Raw genomic sequence first — 15,446 nt, 5'->3', positions numbered from 1 at the left:
GACCGTCATAAACGGTTCCGTCATAAATGTCGGGTAGCATAGAGACCATAAGTAAGTAAGAAGGCATGTGCATTTATGTTTGTGAGTTGCTGATGCACGTGTGCGCATGCAGTTAAACAATGTTAGACAGAAACATTGTTACAATGGTGAGTACAATTTGTTCAAGCAATTTATATCATATTTTTTATGTGTCAAGAAAGATGAAATGAAAAACGAATGTTATGGTGTAATATTTGAAACATCCATTTTAACTCCAACTGCCGTTGTGGCCACAATTTTTCTCAATTGTTGGGCATCGATTTTGACTTTTCGGTAGATTGAATACAGTACAATCCAACAGTATGTCCATAATGCTAAAATTTTAGATATTAATTTGATATATCAAACATTTTAACTTGATAATTTCATATTTTCTTACCTAGAAGAACAAAAGATAGTACAAAAATAAAATACATCATTTTGGCAAAATGAGGATCTTCGAACTGGGGTCGCCCCTCGGATATGAACTTATAAATGAGGAATGGTAGAGATACAAAAAAACTAATGTACGAAATAACGAGTGGAATCCCATTTAAAATAATGATGGCAAGCAAAAAGTTTGGTTTGACCTACGAAATTTAAAAGGAAATATTTCATTTGTTTCTTTATATATAAAATCTCCAATGTTTGAATTTTAGTTACCTGACTGATTCCATAAGTCCACGAAATGTTCATAATCAAAGATACCAAATAACCAACTGAAATACACAAATTTGTTATGAGTTATTCGAAACAGTTTCGCAAATATTAAGTTTACCAATTACAATTCCAACGGGAATATTTTGTTCTAGTCTTGTAAGGGCTTCTCTAGTTTTTCCAATGGCTAGAATATCGAGTATGGCCCAGCTAGAAGAGATAATTCCCAACCATCCTAATATCAGTCCACCGAGTTGTAAATCTATGCAACAACAACAGCGAGAAACAGTTGGAATTTTCATATTTCTCTCTTTCAAAATGCGCGTGATATTTGTATTTTTTCAAAACTGTAAAAGTGTGTAATTAAAACCGTTATTGAAATAATTGAAAAAGTGCTCATCAATCAAAAGTGGACGCCTCTCGGGAGTAGACACAATTCATAAAATTCACTTGATTTAAAATTGATTTCAGTAATTGTTTTGACAATAAGAACATCAAACTTCGTTTTGATATTTAATACGTATAATAGATGTTCAAGTTTATAAGTTATTTTTCTATGAATTGGTATTTTCTCTCTAAAAATGGTTATGCTTTATATTTTAAAGAATCTCACTTCAAATTTTCTGTCCTCGGCAAATGAACAATCTATTAAGTCAATAGAGAAACGAAACTAAACTTTTGTGTCACATCAAGTTAGATAATTTTATAAATTGTAAGTATATGGCAAAATTGATATCGACATGAAGATAATGTTATCGCCAAAAATTCAATTAATTTAAAGATTGTGTCACCGGTAAAATATCTAATAAAATAAACTTGAGCTGATTTTACAGTGAAAAATGAATTGATTATATTGTATAAAATTATTTATAACATTACACCATAAACATTATCGTATGTTCAGTGAAACATTTTATTTCTGTAAATTGATTGTGTATCATAATCATACAGTTAGAACATTTAACGCTAGTACATTTTAATTTATAAATATCGAAACATTCTTGTGTTATTTAAATTTGCAGTGATTTCTCGCTATGCTTGCATTTTAAAAAAAAACTTTATTTGACGAAATCCCACTAAATTCACGTATTACGTTTAAACTCCAAGTGATTTTTTCTAAATTCTTCCCAAATTCCATGAGAAAGTGTCCATGTTGGTTTATTTGATTCTTTTAATTTATTGTTGATTTCACGCATTGCATCTTCCCACAGGAAGTATTCTGATTCTGTTTCATCAATATCAATTACTAGTTTGTTCAAATTCGACTTTGTTGTATCAAAATTTTCGAACAATTTTCGAAATAATGAAATTTGGCCTATGTTGAAGTAAGTTGAAGTAGTAAATTCTTTAACGTATTTCAGAGATTCAATACACTCAATGACATTAAATTCGCAATCGCCAAACAGTAGTACAGTTTCTAAGCTCTTGAAATGATTGATAAGATCAGATGTACGATTATCAGAGTTCGTCCCACACAATCTGAGATGTTTTAGGTTTGGCATGTCAAATGAAAAATCTCTATTTAGTTTGATTGGTTCACGGCACATAGTCACAAATGTGGTCACTGAAGTAAGATTGTATACACGATTAGATGCTCGATTAAAAAAGTCAGGGCTCACTTTATTAATTTCGAGTGTTTTTAAATTTTTCAAGCTTTCAATCGAACGAAGAGTTTCTCTTTTAATGGTCTTCCTTATGTGTGTTTTAAGTGTGAGCTTAGATATATGTTTATTATTTGCGAAGATATTTCCAAGCTGATGCTCCTGTATTGACTCAATGTACAGCTTTAATTCTTTCAGATTCCTCACATTTGCCAAGCAATTTGTGTCAGTTACAGAGCCAAAGGGAAACGAGAAAAATTTGAGCCTGGGAAAGATTGCATTCAAATCAAATTTGTTTCTTTTGCTTGAACCCAGGAAAATAAAATGTTCCACTTTTGGAAAACGAATATCGCGTTTGCCATTTGACATCTCTTCCCAAATGCCTGTATCATCTCTAGTCAGAATTTGAAGTTCTGTTAATTGGTTTGCACATCTTTTCATAATTTTTTCATTAATTTCACGCCGCCGTTCCTTATCCATGGATTCATAACTTATGTGAATTCTTCTTGCATGGCTGCCAAATTGTTCAAAAAGTGACATAAGTTTAGTATGGTTCCTGATTAGGAGAATTTGTTCACCGTCATAAACCTCAATGGTTTCAGCCATATCCGGATATTCCTGAATCGCTATTATGCGCGTTTCAAATACTCTTCTGATTGCATCTCCGGCGACTTTCATTTGTGCTTGTGCCATTTCCTTCGTTACATTTAATCCAGCCTTGGAGAGAATCTCTCCAATTAAATGATCAGGTAAATATTGTTCATCAATGACCGGCGCATCTCTAAACTCATTCGCACCTTCACATTGGATTATCTAATTTTATGGATAAATGGATGTATTTAATATTTTATGTAATGCAGTTTTATTGAATACGATGAGTCGAAGAAAGGTACTCACAATTCCTTCAAAAAGAAATAAGGCCACAGCCAACCCGTAGAAAATTTTCATTTTTGAAAGAAAAGCAATTTATATATCAGTCCAACGACAAAAAAATTGTAAAAAGAACTGATGAATTTATGGAAATGCTCATCGCTTTTTATACATTTCAGATGTAATAGCTCATTGCGATGCATTGGTAACAATATGAACATTTCAAGTTTATTCTCAAAATTTTAATATTTACTCACGAAATATTTGAAACGAAAAATAAATGTGATGAGACCAACGCATCGCAATGATAGAAATGTATGTCATCTTTTCATTCCAACAAACATCGGTGTCGTGGAATTTTCAATAAGAAGAATACATTTGTTATCAAACTTCTAGATTTTACTGATGTATAAATTAAGGCAAAATCATTTTTAGTAAAACTCATGTGGAAAATCTTCCGATATAAAGAAATAATTAAAATAAGCACTTTTTCAAGTTTTCCGATAAAAATTATTCAAAAATACTTCTATATAAAATGAAATAAAATTCAGCGACTTTTTAGAACAAATCATATGGAATAAATGTAATAAATTGAATAAAAAAAATTAAAGGCCCCGGCGAGACTCGAACTCACGATCTCCTGTTTACTAGACAGGCGCTTTGCCATCTAAGCCACGGCGCCACATACCGTCCCTTAGCTTCATTTGAAACATTCTTTATACACTATTGCTACACGTTGATTCTTTTCGCAAGCCTGTCAAATGTTTTCAATGTATGGAAGTATCGAAAATAAAATTTGTTTTGACGATTGGAGTGTTCTGGTTAACCAAATGAAAGAATCTATGGGGTCGAATCCTTTTTCTGAATCTTTTGGGCCAACGAATGAAAAATTATTATTATATTTCGGTGTATTCGGGGTGTCTGTTTAGATTTCCAATCTTAGAAAATGTTTTGCCTGTGCGAATTGAGTTAAAGTGAATTCAAGTACAGTATTTACTTAAATATAAAAATGCATTAAGAGAATTTTCATTTTTTTGTTTCATATTTCTGGATCTCAATAAAATGTTCGTCTTTTTTATCAAACTTTTCCATTTCTTCACATTCCTCATCGTCGCGTAGCTTAATCATAATTATATGAGTTTGAATTATTTTTTTAACCACTTGGCGAGATATTTCTAGTGTTTCGAGCAGACAATATATTGAAATAACTGGTCAGTTGAGCTGACAGTACGTTAGCCAGCTAAATGGGCTAAAACAATTGACGTTATTATTTTAATGATAAATCACTTTTCTTGTTTTAATAGAAGTGATTGTTCATTATAACAATAACTTCTATTGTTTTACTCCATTTAGCTGGCTAACTTACTGTCAGCTCAACTGACCAGTTAGTTCAATATATTGTCTGGTTTCGAGATTTGGTAAATATTCACTTGTAAATTTAACAAGATCCGCTGTGACATATGTCATATCCAGTTGGTGTAAAGTTGGTGACAAAGGTAGGAGTCTTAATTTTATTAAAAGCCACCAAATCTTTGGCCTTGTATACAAACCATAGGTCCCAGCCGCTTCAGATGAAAGTATAACATATTTTATCCTGAAGGCAAAAAAAACATAAATAAATTGATAAAATAATGCGATATACATATGCTACATTTGACGGCCTAAGAAGAAAACAATAACATACAGAATATTCTGCAAAAAGACGAATACAAATTTATGTGAGCAAAAACCAAATATACAAACAGACAGCGCAAAGGTAAAACAGCCTACTTACATAAGAAACACATGTATTCGTCTTTTTGCAGAATATTCTGTATGTTATTATTTTCTTCTTAGGCCGTCATTTATAGTTGGTTTTCTTCTTTTTATGTATTTATTTAAATGTTTTGTAATTTCATGTTCAAATATATGATTTATACAATTTGCCATTTGTGTTTACAGTTTAAAATTGAAAATATATGTCATTAGAGATGTTTTATTTAAATCTCCATTTGTTTGTTGATAACACGGTAAATAAAAGGTATTAGATTTGGGTTGAAATGAAAATACTAATTTGAAAACAAAAAAACATTAGTATAATTTGCTTTCTCTCATAACTCTTCAACTTGGTAGCCCGGCTGGCAATGTATGGTATGATGAGTGGTGGTGTTGACACGGCTCTCTTAAAAATGGCTGGAAAATCAGAACGGAATTCTTTTTTCTGCATTTCATCAACGGCAAAGTTTCACACATTAAGTACAGAAACACATAAGTTTAAAATGTTATCGTTAAGATTCCATCTGCTTGGAATTTATTCGTATATTAAAATGACCACCAAATTATGTAGTGTATGTGTTAGATGCGTTGACTAGAGTCTAAATTAAGTAATAGTTCTCTTTTTTGATAGAACAATATGATAAGTGTGTGTATTTTATACCATACATCGATTAATAAATGTGAATGAAGTACACAAATCTCAATTGGTTTTGCGTGTGGTGTGGATGTGGATCCACAAAGTACAATGTTTGCAGGTGTTTTATAGTGATTTGCTTACAATGATAAATTTAGAAATAAATTTTGTTCTACACAATAAATATGACACAGAGATCAATTAGTTACGTAATCTTTATGATTTTAAACGTCTATTCTCATTTTACGAAAAAATAGCATTCTCTCTCTCTCTCTCTCTCTCTGTTAATCTCCTCATGAATACAAACACAAAAAAATATTACCATTTCGTTTTTCGTTTTTTGAGAATGTGTTTTTACAATAAATTAAGTGATAATAAAATGATGAACATGTTCTTCTTCAATCGTTGCATACATGGGAAAATGTTTTTTTTTTATTTTACATTCATGAAAAGAAGATGTGGTTGACGAAAAACAGTTGTCGTTTTTGTTTTCAAATTTCAGTTGGCATTTGGTTGTAACGGCTGGAGCAAAGGGGAATTGATGTAGATTTAACGCCTTCGTCCAAAGCGCAAAAATACGTGGTCAACATCGGTCCGTTTTCCAGCTGGTGAATTGAGCTGTGATGATAAATCCTCAGGTCGATACAGCAATGCTAATAATGAAACAAAATTCAATTAATATCGTTTGGTAACGGTGGTATGGTTAAAACACCTACCCGCCGCTTCATTGTGAATGTATTGATTTAGTGCCGATGACAATTGATTTGAATTTTCCAGTGCAATGCATACTTTTCGAATGTGGGCTGGCATACTTTCTACAATATCGGGCGCGCACAGTGCGGGCGCATTTAGGATCTCTTTTGATGTCGCCACATTTGATATGGACAATACGATACACGCAACGAAAGCAAAGACGATCATTTGGTACTCCATTTTTATCTATTTTAACTGCAAAAAGAGAGAACGAAAAGACAAGTGTGTTGTATCAAATTGTAGAATTAATATAGAATTAAGATTTAATGTTTATCGCATTGGCAACGCTGGTGTTGAATTTCAATTGCTACAATTTTGAAAATGCTGCCATTTGACCAAATCCGCTTATCACGAGATTTACGGTTGAAAATGAAAATTAATTTAAATTTTATGTGAGCGAAATGCGGAAAATTGCGGGAAAACAAATCTCGACTAATGTGATGACCATTTGTTATTTTCAACACCTGACTAAATCAATCAATATACATGGCAAATGGTAATGTTCACGTTCGATAGCAATCGATTATTGAAATGGAAATGGCTTATCTATTTATTTGCCACTGGGCACTTTTTTCTATCACAATTCCAAACGTGTTTACTGCCAATGTGTGTATGCATTGTGTTTGGAAAATTGAAAAACGCAAAACACCATTTGATACGGTAAAAATCACAATCTATTATTATTTATTACAATCATTTACGCAATTCAGGTTATCATTTAAAGCTCCGTATTTTTCTTTTTTTTTATTTTTTTTTTTTTTTGTGATTTTTTTCACCTTGAATATGACGATTTTTTTAGCAACCAATCAATGAACGAATAATTTATTCACATTGCATTGCACACTATTTCGTTGGCCATGTGATGTGCAAACAAATATATCAAGTGTAGTATGTATTGTAAAGGAAGATAAAATCATTTGCAACCCACTATATCATAATCTCAAGCTGAATGCTTGATACTGATAAAAAACGATATGATTCTCTGCATATGCCATACAATACAAAAAAAAATATCTCTTATCCCTATTAATTTGACATCGATCCGAAAATATGCGGAGCTTATGATTTTCTTTATTGTGTTTTCCTCGTGATGTTGCTATACATAGATAGCATATTGACAAACAATAATAGTTTACTATAGTTGATGTTATGAACGAGACTGAACAAATTATTGTCGATTATAAATTTGCATTTATTACGCTACCTGTCGCTTGGATATTTCTAGAAATGGCTTACAGCCATCCAATGAAATGGGAGACACTCACATACATGATGCTTTTTTTCTCTCTCTCTTTCGGTTATGTTGCGAAAGGTCATCTTTCAACATATGTCACCTTTTATAGTTAGTTGAACGTTGAAGCATGCATTTAGAAAATCTTCATTGAATGTTGCATTTCGATGTGGGTGAAAATGCTCTGCCTTCAGTGAAATTCGATGCTTATTACGATCCGCCCTCATTATAAACATCGGTGTGCTTCAATAGAAAAACTCAATGCTATAGCATTAGAAAAAAGATGAAAGCATTTTCACCATTTCGATATCAATTTTCAGAAAGATTTCATTCAAAGTTATCGCCGTCAAAGTAAAATATTTTCTTACGCTTGTAAAAAAGTATGTGCGAACGTAGTAACGTCAAAAAAGGGCAAACGATATGATATAAAAAAATTCGAAAAATTAAACATATCAGACAATTTCGGTACATGTTTATACGAAATAGCAGATGAAAAGTTATTCTTTCGTAAAAGAAAAATAGAAAAAATAAAATGATGTTAATGATAACGAATATTGTTCAATGGCATCAATGTCACGTGGACTAATTTTCCACAGGTCGATTTTCTCTCCAGCCACTACTGACATGCAGTCACAAATGCGAATGTGTGTATCAATCATCACGAACCAGATGCCATGCGATTCATTCGCTGGGCTCAGTGTATCTTTTGCTCTCTGTTTCTATCTGGGTTGCTGTTGTGCTTTGCGCTGTGGTTTGCGAAGTGCTTGTTTTATCTACACAAATAGCCGTTGGCGGTCAACGTGTTCACAAAGTATAAAACAGTAACATAATCATAAGCAAAACACAAAATTGTCATCTATTTGGACAGATGTCATGATAAAATGTTGAGTTTATGTTTTTCCTACTCTGATGGTATATTTAAGCATTTGAAATACTACCGTTTACACAAAATCACTAAAAGTGCATTTACAAGCTTTTTAGTGTAAATGCTGTGTCATCTCGTTGCTCATGCATCATAGATTATGGCTTATGTGTGTATGTGTGTAATGGAATTGAATGTAGATTAACAAGAACAATCGTAACGTGAATGGATATACGTCATTTCATTTGTTTGATGTTCCTCTCTAAGTAGTTCCTCATTCAAATGGATTTTCACCTTCTTTCCTGTTTCCATTTCCAAATCAATTGATGATATAGTATTTTTTTTCTGTGTTCGAAAATATTTTGACGCACGAGAAAATACGATCTCTCTCATTGCCAATGACTTGTTATGGTATCTACAACAAAACTCTCTTTGGAGACGCAACGTACAAGCCGATAAAAAATAACGAGCAGTGGTGATTTTCTAAGAAATTCCACTGACTTGAAAAGATCACACATTAATTTTGCCATATGGTTCATTCTACGTCATTTGATGTTCAACAATACTCACTCGGATTACACGTAGTCGCTTGTGAATGAACGGAAGCAGACATAACGGTCGATTGGGGTGGAGAATTCGTGTTTTTATTTTGTTTTTGTACTTGTCGCTTTTTGTCCATTGTTTCCAAAGAAACAGAATTTAAAAATGTCCAAGTTCGCTAAACCTGACATATAATAATAACTTTATGCTGATAATTTGATGAAATGTTATGGAAAAATGGACATATTCCGACCCACGAACTTATTTTTGTTGCAAACATATATAACAACACGATAATCCCATTTTTATTCAGAGGGGAACTTTACTTGGATTTTGGCCAGATTTTCAGAGTATTATAAGTCTCGTTTTTGTTGAGAAATTTGGAGATTATCACACGGCTAAATGAATGGACAATCCGTACTTATCAAATTCAATTCACATTTTGATACTGTGGACGAAGCTTAAATAAAACTCGAGGCGAAAAACGAATGAACATGCGTAGTGTATTAAAAATCAAGTGAATTTGGAATTAAAATTATCATCCCACTTCATTTTTTGCAATTTTACGAAATCGCCTGAGACAACGCTAACGATTTCATTTTTTTTCAAACATATGGTTCAAAAACTTAGAAATACATTATTCGTAATAAAAACATTTTGAAAATATAGTATTAAAATATTCAATTTCGATGCAGAATAATCGACTCTCCGATAGGGAATTATGATATAAAACCATAATTTACATATTTATTTGATATTTCGTTCGATAAGTAAGTGAGTCAATCAATGGCATGTAAACTAACAAGCAAGTACTGCGCACATATGGAGTGAGAGACCGCAACTATCCATATTTAAATGCTCCGTTTACATGGAAAACTTTGATTATTATTTACAATCGATATAGTTTAGCACATATTGCAAACATTTATGGTGTTAATATGCTTAGTTGACATGCGATAAAATATTGAAAAATATCGATAGCAATTTCATGGTTATATATAAGTCGTTGTTATTTAATTATTTGAATGCATTTGGAAATTGTTGCCAGGAAAGTAGGAAAAACCAACAGACAGACAGACAAAGAGAATGACTTAAAATGATGCCTCACCGCCTTTGGGTTATATGAAAGTTTAATCGGAAACAAAGCTCAAATATGAGTAGAACTAAACTTTAAACGAGTCTCAAATTCTCGGAATCCAAATAATCCAATTTCTATAATTAAAACTACCATCACTTCAAAGGTATGCTTCGCGTATTGTTTACAGTTTAACATTTGTCGGTAATAAATGATGTCGATGCTCAGTAAGTTTTGGATTTATCGGATGTGATCACATTTCATCTTACAAAATTATATTCATTTGGTATGAAGCAATACAAACCTCACGGAATGTTCTATTTCCAACTGAATTCAATGTTGTTCTAAGGTTTCAAAGCGTTCCACATCGATTCAACAACAATGGGCATTGTTGATAGTGTGCTACGTTCATTTCATGCAATTGTGATTTCATTTTTTCCCCGATTTAGAGTACATCCAGTGTTAAATTCATTGGGGAAAACAAGTGGCCGGAAAATTAGCCGAAAAGAAATTGGGAGCGCAATTGTGACCATCGCGCACACACACAAACACAAACCAAATTCCTTCAATATTGGATTGAATGTAGGAGAATCTAAAGCACATGGTAAACAATGACGATCAAATCTACAGTTTGAACAGTTTATTGTGTAAATATGAAAATAAAGACATTTGCCAGGATGATGGAAACCAATGTGGATCGCTGTGAATACTTTTATTTGCACATTTAATGTGATGGGATTCATATTGAGCGAATGGTATTTATGATTTTGTAACCATAACAAAATCTAATATTCTCTCATCAAATAGCAGTTTTGAAGCGAACAACTATAGTTGTGGTATTCGTTTGCTACAAAGCAAACGTTCACGATGACGATGTAAGCAAAATGATTTGAAACATTTCCCCAATATAGTTTGAACTATATTTCAATTCTCTAGACAACTTTATGATATTTATTTTCCGTTGCGATTGCTTAACATTCGATTTGTATAATATGAACAGAAGGAAAGGAACAGCAGTAGCATCATTAAATTTTCATTTGCCCAACTTTAATACCAATTGGGGTGTTCAAATCATATTTCAATTGATTGAAAAGAAAATTTTGAAAAACAAGTTGAGCATTATTTTTATATCAAGAATTCTAGATATTTGGTGAGGATTTCTATACAAATTAAAATGCGGACATACGCAAGCATCAAACTAGGTGTTATGCAAAGAATTGCCAACAATATGCAGAAGATGCTACAAAAAGGTAAAGTTATCTTGTTGTGTAGAAGTCCACTTCGGTGTAGAAGTCCATTTTACGCACCAATTTGAAAACTTTACCCAAGTAAACTAAATGAGCAATGCATAAAACGTAAAGGAAGAAGTCCTGAAAAAGTGATTTAAGCGTTGTGGATTTTAAAGTTTTCCCGAACTATTGCTACAATAATTTAGATATGTGGCGCCCTTTGTTAATCAATAAGTGTATTTGTTATTTATAAAAAATATACCATATCGCATTATTGAATCCAAGTGGCAATGCCAATTATCGCGGCATCTAGTCAATAACTTGCCCAATCTGCGCCACTTGAAATCGTAATGTGTGAGGTACATTTTTGGGTACTTGTTCAATGGACTTTGTATTTTGTACTTGTTCCGCTTAAAGAATTTTGTTTATGACAATTTTTATTAAATTGCGATAACGAATGGCAAAACATTTTTCGTGTGAAATTTCAAATGCATTGCGTAAACGTTTAGAACATGTGTTTTTATAAATGGAATTGAACGCATAGGTCAAATTTTCATCATTAAATCAAATCGCAAAATTGAAAATAAAAATAGAGCATTGAATATTTGTAGAAAAATATTTGATTCTAAAAAATGTTGTTTTTCTCCTCTCTTTCTCTCATTGATAATTTTGTTTTTGCCATTTTAATTCTATTTTTACGCTTTCTTATTATATAAATGTACAATACATATTTGTATGTTCAATTGACCATAAAAAATGTATATTGTACCCAAAAAAAAACAATGTTCTATTTCCTTCCATATTTTTGGTCGAGATTTTTATGATTGCTTAGAATCGAGCTCAACATAGACCGCACCTGAATAACGAAGAAGAAGTTTTTCATATATTTTACACAAAAATGGTGACGCATTTTGTTCATTGATTCACAACAAATGAAAATTAAATAAAAAATGAATCCGATCGATTCGGTCTTATCAAAAACGGTATGAACATCAATATTTCGCGTGATATTTATTTATAATAATTGCATTTCCGATTTGTTTTCTTATCGCTCTATATTCACTTACCTGTTGAAGTGTCCACAACCCGTTCAATATGAGTTCGATTCACACGCACTAACCTCTTGACACTGTCACTTATGGCAAAAAGAAATGATACAAACGCAACTGGTGGTTTTAACTCCTGTTGCTTTCTATTTTTTATCTATTGAGTGTGCCTCTTGGTTTGAGATATGAAACGAGCTTGAGTACTGTTCCGTGTCTGTGCGCTACTGTTTATTCGAGCATTCGAATTGGAATGATCGTATCAACGTACTCACGTTCACTTTTATACATTCGGCATGCTGTTGATTGCGTTGCGAACCATCGGCACGCCGACGCATTTCATTATTCATCATTCAGCAACTGGTGATTTTTCACCCGGACTTGGTACATCTGTGTACATTTCTGCATACAATTTGTTGTAGGTTGCTGTTACCATATTTAACATTATTTTTTTCCTTTCTTATTCCTATAAGTGACTGGAGTCATATTTTTTCGATTTTTTTTTCTCATTGTCATCGAATACGACAATTTTCCGCCCCTCGATGACGTTTTTCGTGATTAGACAAAATTTGCTCAAATTCTCCAATGATGACACACCAAATTTACCTATGTATTTTACTTTGACGAAAGCTTTCATTGTATAATACAGTGCAGAATGTGTGTACAAAAACAAAAACTAACGAAATCTATCTCGTCCAATGACTATTACGTCAACCGAATTTCATGATAATTCGAAAAAATGTTTGAAGCAAAATTTATTGGTTCGTATAGAGTTTAACGAATTGTAAATGATATCATGAATTCTAATATCGATGATTTTATTCGTAATTAATTCTACCTGTATCAATGATCCTGATGAACATAGCAAAATAAGACATTCCACGAATATGTAAAAGACCGATTTAACCCAATATAAAATTAAACGGAATTGTTATAGCCCTTCGAAACATGTAGAATACAACACATAAAATGTAAAATGTGAGTCACTTCTTGTTAAGTAGGAGTAATAACAATCTTCCCGCTATCAGTAGATTAAAAAGTAATCGTCATTTAATAGACGATGGAATTCTTCGTCAGTGCATTGAAAATAGAAATGGACAATTGGTATATATTTAGTGTGCATCCTTGTGCCACATCGACGCAATTATTTTATGTATTTTAAATTGATTCCAATTACAACATTACAACAGCGATTGTCATTTCTACAAATCATCCATTTGCAATGCATTTTTTTTAAATTCATATTAAGACTTTGGAAAAAACTCGAAAATAATAATATTTTCTCCATGCTTTTATTAAGATTAAATGAAATGTTCTTCCACAGTAAAAATTCTATTTAAAATCCCCACGTGTATGATAATAATGTATTTGGCTGTGCTGGAGCATTGAATTTGCCCTGAACTGGGCGATTTAGAAAAGAAGAATCTTTTGACACCAAATCCAATTTTATCTTAAATTCCGTAAATTTGCATTCAATTTGGTTTTAAGATCCTAAAAATAGCCTGCGTCGGTGGCCTGACGGGATTAAGTCATAAATTGAGATAAAAATGTCATTGTCTTATATTAAATTGTAAACGAATCGCATTGACTGTGTAAATTTGCACATTATTAGAACGCGGTTATTGCATAAAACAAAAGATCATCCTACGTGTGGAATGGTGTTCAGTAAGTCTTTGATAAAATGAACTCTCTATGAGTGGATATGTTTTCCATAAAAAAAGCAATAAACTCCGTATTTGATATCAAGTAATTAAGCAACTATTTACTATTATTATTGACTAAGCAAACAATCTTTTCTGGTGTCATAAATCAACAACGGCGAAAAAATGATTATGTATCCAGCGAATGTGATAGTGATAGTTGACGTCAACTTTTGTTTTTCCCCGAACGCAATATCCATCAATTTGCAAAGCAAATACCATTCACACAACAAATAAATGAACGCATTGGATTAGTTTTTTTTTGGCCGAGATGTTCACATTCAAATCACGTTGCCCGCCATCATCTATCTCCCGGTCATTTTTCAATCTACCTACCTGTTTTACATTCCATTAATCTTTATTGATTTTTATCAAACTCTTGCTATATCTGTAATTGATTTATATATAAATAGATTTAAATGGAATCAAATGCTAATCATTTACAACATTTTCCATTCATTTCTATTTAAAATTAGTGGTAGACGGATTCCAACAAATTTATCGCCGTTTACCATAGTAAAATACATTTTGAATACATGCATTTTAAGTGGAGGTGCAATTTTTTCAATTTTCAAACTATGATTTCGGCAAATCTATCGTATTATGGAATGAACTTAACCGAAAGTAAAATTATAAAAAAACAAAATTAAATATAAAATATCATTAGAATTCTCTGTGTGTAAAGCTGTTTTGTCCAGAGTTCAAAGGTGTCAACATGGCAAGTTCAATAAAAGTTTTTTTTCTCGACCAATGAAAAAGCACCAATAGACAGCTGGCGATAGTGTTATTTCGTGACTTTTGTAGCTATGACGCCATATTGTTCAATTTGATAGTCTATTCTTATTTTATCGAGTTAAAAAGAAAATTCAGAAAATTGATTTTTATTATATGTTCCAATATATGATTTGTGTCATCGTTGAATGCAAATTTTTGAATTTAAAGAAAGAAAACATCTTGGTAGCAACTGCGTAATGTATTTTCTCGATAGTAGATTTTCCAGTTTTGTTTTATTAATATTGTGTACGATGTGATTGATTGAAGATGGGACATCATTAATATTTATTGAAGTTTACACAAAAATAGCAAAAAATGTCGAGACGCACTTGAATGAGAATAATCAACTAACTACTAGGGACACCATAATGTGCAAATTTATTCAATTATTATCATGATTGTTTAAGAATAGTTTATCTATAAAATGTTACTTCTTGTGACATGAAGAAGGAATGTATAAAAAATATATCAAAATAATGAATCGTTTGTAAATTGTTGGAGACACATAAAGAAGAGAACCCTTTAAAATCATACGAAAATTTATTGAAATAAAAAAAAAATGAAAAGGCGCGTGGAAAAAATGTAAACAAATCGTTACGGAATGTTCACGTTTCACTTTTTACTCGATAATAACTTGGTCAAGAAGTCATTGGCTGCGGCACTGAAATAAATCGCCTTAAAAAATTTGACAATTATTTTTTTCA

General features: G+C 31.9%; 3 protein-coding genes and 1 non-coding gene across 5 annotated transcripts; all 4 read right to left on the bottom strand.

The window, feature by feature from the left end:
• Positions 1 to 28: 28 nt before the first annotated feature.
• LOC116339779 lies at positions 29 to 1,332 on the bottom strand. Of its 2 annotated transcripts, XM_031765819.1 has the most exons (5): positions 1,289 to 1,332; positions 797 to 1,022; positions 682 to 737; positions 419 to 608; positions 29 to 353 (listed from the first exon to the last, which is right to left on the bottom strand). In XM_031765819.1, exons 2-5 carry the CDS (start codon positions 975 to 977, stop codon positions 220 to 222), a joined length of 561 nt encoding a protein of 186 aa, XP_031621679.1. In that variant the 5' UTR covers positions 978 to 1,022; positions 1,289 to 1,332; the 3' UTR covers positions 29 to 219. The 2 variants fall into 2 exon arrangements, with proteins under 2 accessions (XP_031621679.1, XP_031621680.1); XM_031765820.1 differs by lacking the exon at positions 1,289 to 1,332 and having other exon boundaries at positions 797 to 1,252.
• A 232-nt stretch (positions 1,333 to 1,564) lies between these two features.
• LOC116339611 lies at positions 1,565 to 3,279 on the bottom strand. Its single transcript, XM_031765589.1, has 2 exons — positions 3,174 to 3,279; positions 1,565 to 3,089 (listed from the first exon to the last, which is right to left on the bottom strand). The coding sequence occupies exons 1-2, from the start codon at positions 3,222 to 3,224 to the stop codon at positions 1,758 to 1,760; spliced, it is 1,383 nt and encodes a 460-aa protein (XP_031621449.1). The 5' UTR covers positions 3,225 to 3,279; the 3' UTR covers positions 1,565 to 1,757.
• Positions 3,280 to 3,755: 476 nt separating this feature from the next.
• Trnat-agu lies at positions 3,756 to 3,828 on the bottom strand. The gene has a single exon. It is a non-coding gene; the product is annotated as a tRNA-Thr (tRNA).
• Positions 3,829 to 5,398: 1,570 nt separating this feature from the next.
• LOC116339509 (dromyosuppressin) lies at positions 5,399 to 12,507 on the bottom strand. The gene is made up of 3 exons (XM_031765427.1): positions 12,293 to 12,507; positions 6,252 to 6,483; positions 5,399 to 6,188 (listed from the first exon to the last, which is right to left on the bottom strand). Exons 2-3 carry the CDS (start codon positions 6,466 to 6,468, stop codon positions 6,085 to 6,087), a joined length of 321 nt encoding a protein of 106 aa, XP_031621287.1. The 5' UTR covers positions 6,469 to 6,483; positions 12,293 to 12,507; the 3' UTR covers positions 5,399 to 6,084.
• Positions 12,508 to 15,446: the final 2,939 nt, after the last annotated feature.

This window comes from Contarinia nasturtii, unplaced genomic scaffold (assembly GCF_009176525.2).
Source record: "Contarinia nasturtii isolate CC-2019 unplaced genomic scaffold, AAFC_CNas_1.1 Cnas_scaffold_533, whole genome shotgun sequence".
NCBI classification, from domain to species: Eukaryota; Metazoa; Arthropoda; class Insecta; order Diptera; family Cecidomyiidae; genus Contarinia; species Contarinia nasturtii.
Note: the sequence above shows the minus strand (reverse complement) of the source record. Positions and strands in the feature narration are given on the sequence as shown.